This window comes from Vipera ursinii (genome assembly GCF_947247035.1).
Source record: "Vipera ursinii genome assembly, chromosome: 14".
NCBI lineage: Eukaryota > Metazoa > Chordata > Lepidosauria > Squamata > Viperidae > Vipera > Vipera ursinii.
In genome coordinates, this window is record NC_139527.1 from 872189 (window position 1) to 888791 (window position 16603).

The 16603-nt window shown below is 52.9% G+C and overlaps 2 protein-coding genes across 3 annotated transcripts; one reads left to right on the forward strand and one right to left on the reverse strand.

Moving 5' to 3' along the window:
* Positions 1–161: 161 nt before the first annotated feature.
* PTPN11 (protein tyrosine phosphatase non-receptor type 11) lies at positions 162–12597 on the reverse strand. 2 transcript variants are annotated; one of them, XM_083373692.1, is made up of 16 exons: positions 12417–12597; positions 9545–9667; positions 8883–9077; positions 8405–8597; positions 8102–8218; positions 7291–7404; positions 6476–6572; positions 5758–5837; positions 5398–5556; positions 3940–4071; positions 3517–3671; positions 3213–3280; positions 2497–2648; positions 1714–1826; positions 1479–1581; positions 162–846 (listed from the first exon to the last, which is right to left on the reverse strand). In XM_083373692.1, exons 1-15 carry the CDS (start codon positions 12428–12430, stop codon positions 1509–1511), a joined length of 1785 nt encoding a protein of 594 aa, XP_083229818.1. In that variant the 5' UTR covers positions 12431–12597; the 3' UTR covers positions 162–846; positions 1479–1508. The 2 variants fall into 2 exon arrangements, with proteins under 2 accessions (XP_083229818.1, XP_083229817.1); XM_083373691.1 differs by lacking the exon at positions 12417–12597 and having other exon boundaries at positions 9545–10088.
* A 483-nt stretch (positions 12598–13080) lies between these two features.
* RPL6 (ribosomal protein L6) lies at positions 13081–16318 on the forward strand. The gene is made up of 7 exons (XM_083373333.1): positions 13081–13198; positions 14099–14248; positions 14775–14873; positions 14992–15135; positions 15228–15276; positions 15511–15695; positions 16122–16318. Exons 2-7 carry the CDS (start codon positions 14099–14101, stop codon positions 16272–16274), a joined length of 780 nt encoding a protein of 259 aa, XP_083229459.1. The 5' UTR covers positions 13081–13198; the 3' UTR covers positions 16275–16318.
* Positions 16319–16603: the final 285 nt, after the last annotated feature.

The window sequence follows — 16603 nt, forward strand, 5'->3', positions numbered from 1 at the left end:
GTCCTTCTTCCTCTTCCTCTTGAGGGAGACCTGGGTCTTTTAAGCATCCAAGAGGGACGGGGGAGGGGGTCAGGATATCCCTGGGCTGAAATCCCACCCACCCCCATCCCTAAGTCCCTCCCCCCCCCCCGACTCTCCCCAACAGCAAAGAGCCAGCTGACTCTAAACAAACTGGTTTAATCTGGTGCAAAAACGCATCATTGGAAGTTCTAGAATTTATCGTTTCAAGGAAAAAGAAAAAAACAAGGGGGGAAAAGACAAGCGTGGAATTTTATGAGGACTAGAAACTTGATCAAATCTGTGGACAGCCAGACCTCGTTCCAGAGAGTTAGTTGGCTTGGAAACAGCCCTGGATTCTTCCTGATTGACATAATTGGTTTCTTCCCCAAAGTATCCGTTTTCCCACAACTTATTTTTCTATTTTTTTTTTAAGGGAAAGAGATAACTTTCAAAAAAAAAAACCCCGCACAAATTTGGAACAGTTCGAAAAAACCTCCTAAGTCCAGGACAGAAAGAAAGGGGAGGAAAAAAAAAAGTTCAAGTACAACAAAGTATTGGTCTGCGTTGGAGGCAAATAAAAAATTAAAATAAAATAAAATCATACGTTCAGGAAGGAAAACGGCATCAACGACAACCACAACAACAAAAAAATCAGTTGTAAAAATGAGACATTTTTTAAGAAAATGAATTAGGAGTTTCTCTGAAAGGAGATCTTAAGTTCCGCTTATTACTGAAGGGTTAAAACGTCATAAATAAAAAGGAGGCTTTCGGCAGCGTCTTGGTGGGACGGACCCCGCTGGTCTCGCTTCCTTGCTTAGCAAAAACAGAGAGAGCGGCACGCCAACTCTGCAAAAAGGACAGGGAGAGAGGGGCCTTTTAGAGGAGAGGCACCCCAACTTTGCGTCCTGCCTTCCACGCCTGGAGAGACCGAGCAGCCTCCGTGGAGGACCTCTGGGCCTCTCGTTCCCCAGGCCTTTGCCTTCATTGCTGCCTCCAGTTCAGGTCTCAGGAACACTAGGGTATCATACGCTGTGAGGGAGCCGGGGGGGGGGGGTTCTTAAATATGGCAAATAAAGGAAAAATAATAATAAAAAAACCAGGACCATGCTGGGCAGAAGCCCAAAGGGAAATGACAAAGATGGTGGAAATCTTCGTAAAATCTCCTCTCCCTCCAATTTTAGAAACACACACATACACATACACACACACACACACACACACACACACACACACACACACCGCAACTTAAGGAGATCTCTGAAACACGACACTGGACAGGAAACCTCCATTCGGGGGCTTTAAGACCACCAGACTAATATTGCCTTTTCCTGAGGACTAGCAGCTTGGGTTTATTAGATTTTTCTCTTCCTAGGATCCTTTTCATCGGAGATGACGAAAACCACCCCTGGGCCCCCAGACTCGCCCTTTGCTGCTGATCTACCCGGCTGGTTAAGGGGAGCCCCGTCATCTAGACTTACCTTCCTCACGAGGAAGCTCTCGCTCTCGTCTCATCTGAAGCTTTTCTGCTGGTGCATCAGACCGACGTTCTCATAAACGCGTGCGGCGTTGTCCTCCCTCATCCTGGAAAGTGCGGCGTATTAAGGAGAAGCTCAGAGTAAGAAGAAGCCCCCCCGACGCCCCAGGCCGCGTCATTCCTGGGCGTGGGAGAGCTCGAGCAGTCGAGAGGGGACGGGCGGCGAGCCCACTACTCACTCGGGGCAGGCCGGAGTGGGAGTACACGGCAGGAGAGGACTTTGGTCTCCACTGGCCTGATCTGCCAAGGAGTATTTGATGTTGGTGTACTCGTGTCCTTTCCGCTTGCTCTTCTGAAAGTGAGGGAGGGGGAGAATCACTGCCTCCTCCCTGCCAGCAAGCGAGGCGCTCTTGGCACTTCTCAAAGAGCCCCCCCCCAATTCCACCTCTTCTCCACCACCCACCTAACGCAAGGGGCTTGGTCGCTTCAGGAGTCCAGAGGTGGGGAAACAGCCCCCCGTGGCTTCTTCTGATGGGTGAGTTCGGTTTATCCCAGGCTAGATCTTGGTCAGCCCCCAGTCCGACACTTTAGCAGGGCAGTCCCTGGGCAAGAAACCTCCCGTCTCTCCTATGGGCCACTGAGAGACGAGAAGGCAGCAAGTACACCCGGGGGGGGCGCGCTGGAGGCTGTTCTCTGCTTTCTCCAGCTGGCAAGTATTCTTGGCCAACTCTCAAGCCCAGCTTTAAACCCCCACAGCCAAAGGGACCGCTTTTCCTGCTGGGTAGGCCAGAGCTACCCGTCCCTGAGGGGCCCTTGCTGCTTTCTGAGCTGGGAGGTTTTCCTGCAGATGTTTCATTCTCCTAACGAGCTAAGGTCATCAGGGCTAGCCACTAGGCTTGACTAGCACTGATGATGTTAGCTAGATGGGTCGTGAAACGTCAGCAAGAAAACCACCAAGCTCAGAGGGCACCCAGGAGCCCTCATCAAAACCCTGAGCTACGAATCTTCCCCTTTGGTGGTACCTGCTCCTCCTCAATCCGGCGCTGCAACGTCTCGATGTAATGCTGGACTGCCATGTAAATAAACCGGTACTGGGCCTCGGTCTGCACCATCCCTGACCGCTGGGACCTCACCATCTGGATGGTCTTCGGGACGTCGATGTCACAGTCCACCCCTGGAGGGGAGGGGACAGGGAGGCAGAAGGGCTCAGCTGGAGAGCACGAGGAAGGCCCCCTTCGGAGGACACTGGTGGGAAAGGCACAGTCACTCAAGTTCCCAAACCACACGGATTCATCCAAGGAGAATCGTCCAGGCCATGCTTCTCCCAAAAGGCAGCTGGACTTTCTTGTTAGAAAGCCTTTCGCTTCTCGTCCAAGGAGCTGCTTCAGTCCTCAGAGGAGAAAACCAAGGAAGTCCAGTTGGCTTTTGGAAAAAGCACCGCAGGGCTGGGTTAGAATTGTGGTTTCCAAGCAAGCCATCATGCCCTTGGCACGGCCACCTCACCCCATGAACAAGGCCCGAGACTCAGAAGCACCGACTGTGCCCAGGGCAAGATGTACGCCACACCCACCACCCCTGAGCTACTCCACCTGTTATGAGACTACAACTCCCAGCAGACCTTTGCCTGCTGGGGGTGACCAGACCACCTGGCAATCGAGGTGTGCACTCCACACACAACCGCTGGCCGGGGCCGTCTTCTCAGCCTTTGAGGTGAAGCGGTCGGTCTGTTGGGGCTCACCTTTCTCACGGATGATGTCAATGAGAATATCGATCACAATGAAGGTCCCAGTCCGACCGATTCCGGCACTGTGGAGTGGGGGGAGAGAAACCATCACACGGGTTCGAGTCCTGTTCCTCCTCCTCCTCCCCAGATTAAGCAACCTTGCCCGTCACTGCGAGGCTTTCAGTTTTCCCTGCAGTGTTTCTCAACCTTGGCGGCTTGAAGCTGGGTGGACTTCAACTCCTGGCTGGGGAATTCTGGGAGTTGGAAGTCCACAGGTCTTAAAAGTGGCCGAGGTTGAGCCATGCTACTTTATGGATACCTGCAGTGGACAACGACCGGACCCGCATCGGCAATGCCCTCCTGCTTGTGGTGCACCTCCTCTAGGAAATCCAGGACGCCGCCAGGATCGCTGGGCACCCCGTGGTCAGGCCAAGCCCGGAAGTGATACTGCCACACTGTCCGCTCGGTGTTGCCCTGGAAGAGAGCCCCCCCGTCCGCCAGAGATGGTTTGAGGAGCTGCCTTCGCCTTCCAAATCAGCCGAAGTGGGGGAGACCCACAGGCCCAGCACAAAACACAAGAGCGGTGTGGGAGGAAGGACAGCAGGCGGCGACCCGAGGCCGAGGATGTTTCCCCCCCGAGTCCTCCTTCCACCCCACGATCCTTCTCTAGGGCCCTACCGGCATGGCTAGCAGGTCAGTCCCCCCCCCACCGCCGCTCCCTTGGCACCTTCCAGAGACGTACCTGCCCGACTTTGGAGAGCTTGAGCTCTCGCAGCGTGTAGTCGTGAGCCGCGCTCTCTTTGACATTCCGGACACGCATCACGCCATATTCCTTCAGGGCATGCTCGTCCGGCCAGTACTTCACGCATTTGCTCTGGAAGACCGGGAAGAGGGGTGGGAGAGCAAAGGCTGATGGGAGCCCAGGTCTAATTCGAATGGCTGAAGTGGGGGGAGGGGGGCGGAGGGCGATCTGAAATGCCCACTTGCAATGCTGCCACCAGCTAGGCAAGCAACCTCCAGGGAAGCAGGGCAAAGAAGGAGACCGCGATTAGGTGGGTGAGATTGTAGCAGGGCTCCATGACACGAAGGACCCGTGGGGTGGGGGCTGTGGAACCATCAGTGGCATCCGTGGAAAGGCTTCCCTCCAGAAGCTGTGGGTGCTCCAACACTGGAGTTTCTTCGTTGGCCAATCCAGGAGCTTGTTCTCCCCCTGCCGCACCCGGCATGGCCTGCGCCCATTATGCAAATTCCGCTGGGGAAGCCCCTCTTCCCCAAATCGCCCCCTCGCTTCCCAGGGTGGCTGCCTGGCAGAGAGAGGAGCCCGCCGGTCTGCACGGGGTGTGGGTAGACCAGCTACGTTCTGCAAAGCACTTCTTGGAAGGGAGCCCAGGGAGATTTACAAGGGCCAGATGGTCCCCGCTCTGGCTGACAAGACACAGATGACTCAGCACGCTGGGTTCTGGCCCCAAGCATCCTATCAGCCCCCCCCGCCCCCCAATGCTGCTATCAAGCGTCTCCCCAAGAGCCTCCGGTACCTTCATGCCACTCTGCTCTCTCTGCCCCTCCCTGGCACCGTTTCCCCCAAATCCACCCCCCTGCCTGACTCTCTTTCCTAGTTGGGCTTCATTTAGAAACAAGTGGGGGGGGAGGCTCAGCCGTGGGACCCCGCACGGAGACAGCCACACCGCTGCCACCTTCCCTTCCTGACACGGCCCGGCCTGTAAGGGCCGGCCGAAGAGCAGCAGAGTGGGAGAACAACCAAGGCAAAGACTGAGGACTAGCTACTTTAGAAAGCAGAGCTTCTCCGCACCCTGCAGGGGAGGTGGGGGGGCTGAACACTTGCGCTCCAGGCTTTCATTGAGTTCTCATTCGTTTACCTTTCTATAAGAACCCATCTCAGTCAATGATTCTGGGCAGCTCACAATTCGGAAAATATTTTTTTAAAAAAAAACCATAAAAGAAAATCCAAGACAGACATACGCAGCAGCTGAAATACTCGACCAGCAACCAGGAAATGGGGCCTGGGAACACAACAGGGGTTTCTCCTGTTGGTGTTATTATCGTTATTCTGTTGCTGAGCGCTTCTGTGTGCAAATCACACTTGGCAAACTAAAGTATTCAGTTCAATTCGCTGGCTGAGCTCTCATTCTCCCCTCCCCTCGATCCCAGGAGATCGGTGGATCCCCACCAGCGGCCTCACCTTTCCTCTCTCCACTTCCTTGGTGGTCATGACGATCACCCGGGAATTCTCCTGGAAGACCATCCGCCAGAAGTCGTTCACCGTGTTCTGCAGGCAGCCCTGGGTGGCGATGTAGCTCTTCTTGGCCTTGGCGCTGTTGCACTTGTTCTCAAATTCTGGCTGGGGACCAACGGGAGCGTCGGCAGGCGGGTCTGCGGAGGGAGAGGGCGCTCGGGACCCTCGGGAGAGCCGCTTCCCGGGCCCCTCCTGGTCTGTTTGGGGGAACTCAGCCTCCGCCCCCCCGGTCCCCGAGAAGAAAGCGGCGTCCCACTAAACTCCCTCGGTAGGAGAGCGGCTGCCGAGAGAGGCCGGCCATCTTACCATGATGATGTTGGCATTGATGTAATCCGAAACCGGCTCGTTTGGATCACCGTCGTGAAGGACGACCCGGGTGTGGTCAACTGGAAAGCAAGAAAAAAGACACACTCCTAATCCAGGGAACTCTTGTCAAGCAGCAACCGCAAACTCCGACTTGTCAGCAGCAATTCAGGCAGTCGCCGGGAAGATTGCAGGAACGAAGAGTCCTCGGAGATGCTTTAACTGCAGATGCTAAAAGGGAGCCTGCAAGCGTTTGCAAACCAAGCCACCGGCTGCCTGCACCCCTTGCTCAGTCAGGCCCCTGGCGCACGTATCGTGGCTCCTGGGGGTCTCCAGCACACCGGCCCCACAGCAGAGGCCAGGAACTCCACGTCGCCAAGAGAGAATTCAGCTGCAGGAAGACGAAGGTTCCAGCAACGTTTCATCTTTCAACCGAGGGGGGGGGGTTTGCAAGCAGCAGGCTACAGAAAGCTCCCTGGGCTTCCTCCCCCCAGGAGACCCAGTTTGAGGGGTTTTCTGCTCAAATGCCAGCAACGCAGTCACAGAAGCAGGATATCCCGCTGCTGTTTGCAAAAAGGCCGAGAAAAATATTAAGCCTTTAAAAATGGGAAGAACAGTTGGAAGGAAAGCTTTACTGCCTGCCCCAAACGTCTCCTTGGGTCTCCCCCCCCCTCCCTTCCCGCCGACCTCCGGCAGAAAGGGGAAAGAGAGCTGTGCTCACAAGGCAAAATGTTTTTGTATCGGTTCTTGTTCTTGTTTTCCTGTCGCTGCCCTTCTTTCCGGCTGTAGAGGAGCTTACATTCCTGCTGCTGGAGAGTCTAGAAAAACAAGGAAGTGTCTTTGGACCCCCTCCTCAAGCAGGGGAAGAGACAGAAGGCGTCCCCCCCCCCCCCTTTACAGGCCTCTCCCCATCTGGATTACAATGCCTATCGCTCCCGGCCAGCCAGGTTAAAACAGGTGAGCTTTGCAAGATGGCCAAGTGGACCTGGGGCTCCCCCTAGTGTTCCTCTCCCAGCATAACGCAAAGGCGGGCTCTGCCCTCTGCGGGGGGGGGGGGGGAAAGCAGGGGGAATCCGGGGAGGCCACCCTGAAATTCGGGAGTTGTGTCCTGGAGAGAAAAAACATTGCCAGTTTCCTCTCTGCCCCACGGCAGCTCACTCTGCCTCCGAGCAATTAAAGCCTCCCCGCAGTCACAGACTGCCAGCAGCCAAATTCCTATGGATGCACCCAGCTCCACCCACTAGGAGCTGTTTTTCAACTGGGGAACGCTGGGAGTCGAAGACTTACGCCCGGCTCTTTCCGTGCAACCAAAAGGGTTTTATCTTTTTTTTTAAAAATCTTGGTTTACATGCTGCTCCAAAGATTTTCTTGAAAATCCGTATTCGGTTAACCCCCCAAGCATCTAGAGGTTTGTTGCGTCCCACCCTGCACACACACCCCAGAATGTCCCATAAGGACATTCACACTTCTCAATCCCAGGAAAGACAAGCAAGCAGCTCCTGGGTGAGGACGGAAAAGATCCTCTCCCGAAAGTACCTCGAATTCTTCCCAAAAGCCTTGCTTCACTTTGTCAGTAGTTTCAGCCAACTTGCTCAGTTCTCGCACTCGGCTCTCAATCTCAGCTGCGTTGATGCGGGTGGTGTTGAGAGGCTGGGGGGGGAAGAGGGAGAGACAGGGAAGGGTCAAATAATGCACACACATCGGGCACAAGGAATCAAGAATGACACAATGAATTGCTCAGAGTAGGTTCCTTCTTGCTGCTCACCGGCAGACAGGAGGAGACTCTGCACGGCTACCAAATGGACGCCTGTGAAGCTTCCGGGAGGATCCCTTCTGGTCCTCTCTCTGTAAACCAAGGACTCAGGCCTGACCTGCCTCCTTGGGGAAGCCCCTCCCTCCCGCATCTCAGTGCCAGATTCCACCACCCACCAAAAGGACGGGTCAAGCAGCCCCCAAGGATGGAGTCCAGCCAAGGGTCAGCTGGAGGATGGACTGGGATCGAAAGCCTCCGAATGCAACAACGTCAAGCTGCAAATTTTCCAGGAAGGCTGGGAATCATCCAGCCTGCAAAGGGGGAAGGTCTCCCCCAGGAATTACAACAGGGATGCAGCCATGTTAGCCTGTCCCCGGTCTGGCTTGGCACAAGACAGATAGCCGTGAACCCCAGGCAGTTCTCGCCAGCTTGGCAGGGGTGGAAAGGGAGAAGCAAGGGCAACTCCGCACCCAAAAGCAAACAGGCACAAGTGCCCAGGCATTATGGCCGTTTCCAGAGACTGCAGCTGGTGTTCTACTAAACCTGGTGTTTGAGTTGCAGGAGCAAAACTCCACCGCCGCCGGGCTTCCTCACCTGCTTCAGCTGAAGGACAGTCCCCAGAGTCTCCACCATGGGGTTCTTCTTGTAATGCTCAACGAGGTCCGTCAAGGAGTCAAACTTCTCCCCTCCTCCGACATCATACTTCATATCCTAAGGAGGGGGGGGCAGGCAGGGGGCTAGTGAGTTTCAGTCTCCCTGAGGCAATGGCCTCCTAAGCAAGACGTGCCGTCAAGAGAACCGGCACTCACCTTTCCCACACACGCCCAGCACAAAGGCTTCCGGCCCACCTCCCCACCACGCGCTGGCCTCATTTCACCTCCATCCTCGCGCTGTTACCTGGCAACGGATCATGACGTGCGTGACTTTGGACTTCCCATCGTTGCTCTCGCCTTTGTCATCCCCGGTCCGGACAGAAAGCACAAAGTCTCCAGGATGGCTTTGGCTCTCGCGGACTAAAAAGCTGCCGTGCTTCCCTTTTTCTGTCAGCAGCTTTTCCGCTTCCTTTCCAGAGAGATGGCCGTGGAACCACCTTCGGGAAGGCAGCAAAAGAGTCATCAGGGAGCCCCCAGCGGCTTCCCTGGCCCTTCGCGCCAGAGGGAGGCTCTCCAGAAATCAGAGCTGCCGCTGAAAGCTTCCTCAGGGCTGCTTTGAAATGGAGAAAGTTCCCTCTCCTCTCGCGACAGCAGAAGCCGAGAGCAGGTTAAGAGGGAAACGTGCCGATTTTCAAAAGTGGCTCGTATTAAGGCAGCTCTTACCCAAGTGGGGCAAGGGGTGCTGCTCTGCACCCCCACGGCTTCCTCGCCCTGAGGCTCACCTTTCAGAAGTGGGATCTGCACAGTTGAGGGGGTACTTCAACTCGATCACGTCCCCGTTCTTCTCCTTGAGCTGTCCGTGGTGTTCCATGTAATACTGGACCAGCTCCGCCAACGTGGCAAACTTCTCCCCCCCATAGAGGTCATAGTAGTCGCCGGTGTTCTGGATCTTGATGTGAGTGACCGCCCCATTGCGCCTGGCCGGTCCAGACAGTCAAGAGGAAGAGAGAAAGGAAAAGAGAGCCGATGGCAATGAACAGAAAACTGTCTTCGAGTGGTAGCCGCCTGGGGACAGAGAGTGGGGCTGACTCCAAACCTCTGCCTCCCTATTTAACATTCTTGGATCGGGAGGGAAGGAAGGGAAGGAAGGAAGGAAGGAAGGAAGGAAGGAAGGAAGGAAGGAAGGAAGGAAGGAAGGAAGGAAAGAAGGAAGGGAGGGAGGGAGGGAGGGAGACATGACCGAGGGAAGGAAAGTCTTAGCTAGGAGCAGCTAGCAAAGATGGATGTTATTCTGTTACTGCTTGCACTTGCTCTAAGGCAGCCTCCAGAGAAAAGAGACTCAGCTAGTTAACCCATTTCCTTTCATTTTTTAAACCTTTCAGTAAAATTATACTAAACTTTAGGAAATTCAAAGAGGGCTACAGGGCCCTCTCAGCGGACTCACCGGACTGAAAGGGTGAAGTCCCCAGGGTTGCTTTTACTGGGCCGAGCCAAAAAGCTGCCATCAACTCCTCTGGTCAGGAGCAGGTTCTCTGCTTCCACTCCGGTAATATTGGGGTGAAACCATCTGGGGAAAGAGAAAAGGGGGGGCATTGAAAGACCATTTTTAATTAGTGAAAAGGGTTTTCTTTAAAAAAAATACACAGTTTTGATTGAAAGTTTTTACAGAAAGATAAAACGTAAAAAGACATGAAGAAAAAAATAAAAAAGTGCAGAAAACAAGACACCTTCCCCGTAAAAGATTACTACAAGGACAGTAAATATCTACTATATAGGTAGCGGCAACAATGAAGCCCCTGACTCATGCGAATTCAGACCATTTCATTTGGACCCGAGATCTTTTGCATCCAGAGCAGCTGGTCTGCCACTGTCCTGCCACCACGGAGAACCGGAAGGAAGGCAGAACCGGCCCCTTGGAAACCAGGATTAAAGTGGGATGAAACAATCCAAATGCAGAGACATCCCCTTGTCCGTGGGTAGTGGATTAAGACCACCAGTTGCTCCCTCACAACCAGCAAGAGAAACGGAGAAGGCAGCTACAACCTCATTGTGGCCTTGTGATAAGAAATCTGCTCTCCTCCTGAGTTGATCAGCTCCGATTCTGGGGTTTTGCTCAAGAGCGAGGAGGAGGAGGAGGAGCAGGAGGAGCAGGAAGGGGCTGTGGCTGTTTGACTTAGCAGAGCGTGGCCCCTCTTTTCCCTCCGGTGCAAACGTGCTCCATATATCCTCGCAGACCCAGCCACCCACAGTCACACCCTTCTCGACAAGTAAGCCAGCACCTTGCTGGTTGAAGGTCTCCGGGGGGCCGAACCTTCAGCCTGTCGTTCACCGCCTCTCCTATCAACACGGTATGGCTTATTTTTAGAAATCTGGCTCAGTCAATATTTTGGCTGAATCTGCACTTCCCACTTGTGGATGAGAGCCTGAGTTTCTCAAAGGCCTCGGGAGCTAACTAGAACTGGTAATGGGCGTATTTATATTTTTCCATAAAGACACACAGTAGGCAGAGGAACAGGAGCGTGTTGGGCAACACCCCCAGGGTGATCAAAATTCGGGTACTCGGCAACTGGCATGTGCATATGACAGTTGCCAGGTCCATGGGCCATGTGATCACCATTTGCCATCTTCCTAGCCGGCTCCCGACAAGCAAAGACAGCAGGAGAAGGCAGATTTGGTTAACAACTGGGGCAAAAAGATTGTGACATGGGGCAAAATGTAATGTCTTGCTTAACAACAGAAAATCTGGGCTCAACTGTGGTGATAAACTGAGGACTACTTTTATTAAAAGCCTTTCGGGATCGCCCTTGGAATACCAGCTCAGAATTTTGAAGGGGGTGGTTTTTTGACGGCAGGATAACCAGAGCCACTGCGGAAGTGTGAAGGTGGGGCCCTAAAGAGCAGAGCTCAGGGGCACTTCCGGGGACTGCCGACTAAGGCAGGGATTCTATTTGCAGTGTTGGTGGCGAAGCTCCCTGGCGCTCCAGGTATATTTGTCACCAAGTGGGAAGCAGCATTTTGTCACCAGTTGGAAATAGAAGCCAGCGGGGGTGTCTCAAGTCAGCTGCAGGCCGGCCGGTCATGCCAAGTGGTTCCGGAGACAGGATCAAGAGAGAGCCCACAAAATGGAACGTGCACATTTCAGGCTGACAGGCTACCCAATTCTAAAGCTGGGGGCAGGCTGGACTCTTTTTTTCAACCCAGGGAGAGAAAGACGATGCTGGGATTGGAGCAGGATTAAGAATGTTTCAAGGGTGGCTCTTAAAAGAATGGCAGAGGTAGGTCTTCCTAAAGCCATAACTGGACATTTAGAAAATGTACAGGAGGGTATTGATTTTTTTTAAAAAACAACAGGATCCAGCATTAACTATTCACAAATCAGATGAACTGAAACATTTCATCCCAAAACATGACTGGCACTCTCTATGCTAACAGAATAACTCTTAACACCACGCTAGTAATACTGGTAATGCATAATTAGGTATAGAAAATGCAGGAAATAACTCTTTTTCCAGGAAAAAAAGGATTCTATTTTTGACAGTCTGGATGGGATTTTATAAAGGAAAATCTCCTGCAATTACTCTACTGAAAGCCTCATAATGAACTAATGGAAGAGGTGAGTTCACCGTAAATTTTTGAAAAGAAAATTTATGTTACTCTTCTCCTAACCAGTATTCACTTATGTAGTAGAAGGTGCTCATCACTTTGGGTTGAGAAGTGTGGTATTATCATAATTGGAATACTGCTGAAAAGTTATTTCTCATTTCTTGGTTCTAGTCTCATACAACTAAAGGACATTGCTTTCCCCCATTCCCCCCCCCCCGCGGGCATCATACTCCTTCTGCCTAGAGCTTCTGTTTTGCTTTTAGCTCAAAATCTCCAATATTAGGTTTTAGCAGCCAGGGTCAGCGCTAGCCCATTCCAGGCTTGAAGGCAACAGATAAGGACTATATCAGACTCCCCCCCACCACCACAAGCTTATGCTTTTGTACTACAGCCCCCATTCTCCCGAGCCAGCAGGGCTAGGAAAGGGAGGGAGAAACCTGGAACCTGCTGGCTGGGGAGGATGGGAGCTGTGATCGCTTTCCCTGGCGACCAGGGCGAAGGCTTTTAATGGCACTGGGCGGCTGCTTTGTGAATGAGCCCAAGCAGCTCCTCTGGTAGGGCAGGATGGGAACTGTAGTCGCGCACCTCTGGACCCAGCAGCTGAAAGGCTCCCCCGCGCCCCCTCGTCCCCATGGCAACAGCTGGGCACCCCTCCCCCCCCGAAAGGGCGAAGGGGCGGGGCCTGAGCCTCCCTCCCACCCCCCGCTTCTCACCTCCTCGAGGTCATCTTCCCGCCTCCGTCTTCCTCACATGGGGCCCCTGGGTCTCGCGGGGAGACCGGCCCGGGAGGAGGCGAACCGCAGTCGGCCCGGGCCCGGCCGCATCCAGGCCCGGGAGAGGGGAAGGCAGAAAGAGACCCGAGGAGCGATCCGTCGCGATGCCTAAGACGTCATCGCCGCGCGACCAGGCCCGCCCACCTCGGGAAGGGCAAGGAAGGGGCGGAGTCGCCAGCCAGACAGAACACGGAGGCAGGCGTCGCCTAGAACGGCCACACAGCGGGAACGCTGTTCCCGCTCTAGGCTGCGACGTCTCTGTAGCAAGCACCCTTTCAGTGCCCGATGAGCCGCTTCTTTCTCCAGCCCGTTGCATTGGTCTGCCCTGGGCGGGCTTGCTCAGAAAAGAAATAATAAATACATGTATTCGTTATTATTATTGCACCGCGGGAATTATAATTATTTTATCAAGATATGGGAAAGTGCTTCTGTTACGATAGGCAGCCTTTATATCAATGTTCCTCAAACTTTAAGGTTTGTGGACTTCAACTCCCACAATTCTCCAGCCAGCACTGGAATCAATGAACGCTTCATGAGTCCTGTACGAGATAAAACGTGCACGGCAAGAATAAGGGAGGAAAATCCCTTGAATTCTGAGTTAGCTCTCGGGAGGGCGAAGTGAACTACTTCTCCCAGAGTGCTCCGCGCACGGCCGGTGACGTCACGCGCCTGCTCTTCAGCGCCGAGGCCCCGGATATTGCCTCTTTTTCCTTCTGCCCAAGGTAAGGACGGTGCGGCCGCGGCGCTTCCCTCCCGGGGCCCGCCATTCGTATCCGCCGCCATCCGCTTCAGAGAACCGCCGGGCCGGGCACGGGCCGAGCAGGGACGCTCCGGGGGCTTTGGGCGGTCGGCCCTGGGCTGCTTCCGCCGGGGGCGAGCGAAAACTTAGGCCGGCGTTATCCCCGAGAAGGCCGGCTGGCTCTCCCCGGGCTGCCGTATTACTCCGAAGCGTCGCGCAGCCACTCCGCTTAGGCACCTGAAAGCGAGGAGGAGGCGCCCGGGAATGGCCACCGCAAAGAGGAAGGTTTTGGCCTCCTTCGCTGGCCCTGGAAGCGGGAGTGACGGATCCCCCCAACCTGGCGACCCTACCGGAGGGCTGGTGCACGGGGTGGCTTCTGAAGACGCGGCGGAAAAGCTCGCGTTTCTATAGGTTGGGGTTTCCAAGGCGTTGAGCAGAATGCAGGCTTGCCTCCATTAAGGGACTTCTAGAAGTGGCCAGATTCTTTCTGCTCGTTGAAATGCAGCCCCTTCCTTTGTGCTTCTAACTAAAGAGAGCGCCTCAGTTAGTTTCCTTGTGGACTGACTATACCAGGGGTCGGCAACCTCGGCTCTTTTATGACTCGTGGACTTCAACTCCCAGAATTCCTGAGCCAGCTATGCTGGCTCAGGAATTCTGGGAGTTGAAGTCCACGAGTCATAAAAGAGCCGAGGTTGCCGACCCCTGGACTATACGTTCGCAAAAACAGGCTGCGCCGGAGTCTGATGCAGCTGTGCAACCGGTTTGCAACATTTTGGAAGTGGAGAATTGTGTCTTGAGAGAGAGGGCACCGAGAGGCAGGGGTCCAGAGCCCCTCTCTGGATTTTCACCAGTTGCAAATGGATGCTTCCCTTTATTTTGTCAGATGGCAGGCGAGAAGAAAACCAGGAGGGTCCGGAAGGTCCATGCCAGCCGCAATCCGGTGCTGGCCCGAGGGATCGGGAGATATTCCCGGTCAGCCATGTACGCCCGGAAGGCCATGTACAAGCGGAAATACAACGCGCCAGAGACAAAGGTACAAGGCGATGAGGACTTTGCAACAGTTAGCGAGTGTTAAGGCTGCATAATTGGCCCAATGGATGGCGGTGTGGATTTGTGTAAACCATGCTGGCTGGGGCATTCTGGGAGTTGAAGTCTACCCATCTTCGATTGGCTGAGGTTGAGAAACGCTGGATTAATCTATGGAAGATGAGCGTTTCAAAACCCACTGATTTTAATCTGTCATATCAAGAATGCCATAATACGTAGATAAACTTTGTTTGCCTTAAATCATACTGGAAGTAAATGAGGACGTTAAGCTGGGTTGATGCAGATCCCGTGTTTGCTCTGGCCACGAATGGGGTTTTTCTCCATTGCCCGCAAGTTTGATTCACCCAAGTCAGAGAGAGAGAGAGACTGTGCTGTAATGGTTAAGGGACCTCCCTGGCGGGACTTTGGGCTGATCGCTCTTGCCCAGGCTGTCCCCCAGGGCTGTGATTGGGGAGTCAAATGGGGGAAGGTATGATGTGGTACCAATTTTGCTGCTGTTTTTTCCCCCCTAGATAGAAAAGAAGAAGAAAGAGAAGGAGGCAGCCACTGTTACAAAGACTGTTGGGGGTGATAAGAACGGAGGCACCCGGGTGGTCAAACTTCGCAAGATGGTAAGAGCTCGTGGCCCAAATTATGCGGCCGAGAGAGTTTCTGTCCTACTCTGTGTTCAAGAGGCTGCTTTGATTCTTTAGAGGGCTCTGAATTCAGGCCTTCTTTTCTTCCTTGCAGCCCAGATACTACCCAACGGAGGACGTTCCCCGTAAACTCCTCAGCCATGGCAAGAAGAATTTTGCCCTCCACAAGAGGCGGCTGCGGACCTCAATTACCCCGGGAACGGTGCTGATCCTTCTCACTGGCCGCCACAGGGGCAAGGTAACGGGCCTGTGGTGCTCCTCTCGTTAGCATTCGGGAGGCAGGCAGAGATTCAGACGACTAACTCTCCCCTCTTGTTTTTGGGTTCCCAGCGTGTGGTTTTCTTGAAGCAGCTTGGAAGTGGACTGTTGCTTGTAACCGGTAAGCTCGTCTTATATTTATAGCCTCTGTTTCTTTCCTAGTGTTTTTTTTTTTAATTTTTAACGTTATACCTTTCCACATAAGAAGTCCTAGTAAAAAAAAGAAAAAAGGTAGCAAATAATTGTAGTAAAAGATCTGTCTCCTAAAGGAGGAGGATCTTGAGAAGTTGGGAGGAAATGAGAGTTTTCTGGCAGTTTGAGGTCTCCGTGTACATTCTTTTGTCTTCTGTTTCAGGGCCCCTGGCTATCAACCGTGTCCCTCTGCGCAGAGCTCACCAAAAGTTCGTCATTGCCACTTCAACTAAGGTTGATGTCTCTGGGGTCAAAGTTCCAAAGCATCTCAATGACGTTTATTTCAAGAAGAAGAAGCTGCGTAAGCCCAAACATCAAGAGGGTGAAATTTTCGATACTGAAAAAATGGTACGTATAGAACTATAGTCTTGAGCGTGCTTCCAAGACTGTATTCTGCATAACTCAAAAGCCAACAAAGAAGCAATCTGGAACCTGTAGACATTTTCAAGATCGTTCCAAGATCTTTGCATTTAAAAAAGCAGATTAAATAGAAACTTGTACGAGCAAATGTTTAATACTTGACGACTTTTTTTTCCTAAATAACGTTTACATCAAAATCTGAAGAATGGTTTAGGTGATACAGCTGTATCCAAGAGGGTGTTAGGAAAGCAAAGCAGACTTCTTTTGGATGCACTGTAAAGTAATGTTGGCAAGGAGAAGGGGGTTGCTGTTTAGAGAGCCTTTAGAAGTCTCAGTGGGGAAGGCCAGGAACACCCCGTAGTATAGCCATAGGAAAAGGAACAAATGACCGAAGTAGCCTTTCTGTTTTTCCAGAAATACGAGATTGCAGATCAGCGTAAGGCAGACCAGAAGACGGTGGATTCTCAGCTTTTGCCAGTCATCAAGAAGGTCCCTCAGCTCCGAGGCTACCTGCGCTCAAGCTTTTCACTTTCCAATGGAGTTTATCCTCACAAATTGGTCTTCTAAATAGTCTGAAAATACCGCAGTAAAAATTTTTTTGGGAAAAATTACTGAAAGCTCTGCTGGTTTTATTTTATAGTATTATATGTTGGTTTGTCTGCACGTAAGCAAACATTTGTTTTATGGTTGAAAACGTGAAGGGGCATTTGCTGAAGTTTTGTGTCTGATCGTGGTTTTCTTTCTTGAGATGGGATGAGAATTTGCCATCACTGTCTACAGGAGGTTCCCCTCCTCTTTGAGGACTCAGGACTGGTTTGAAGCAGTCTGGGCAGGAAAGCTCTGTAGGCAACTGCTTCAGAGGTCGTCCCTAAGCTTCATCAACTGCTTGTCTGTGC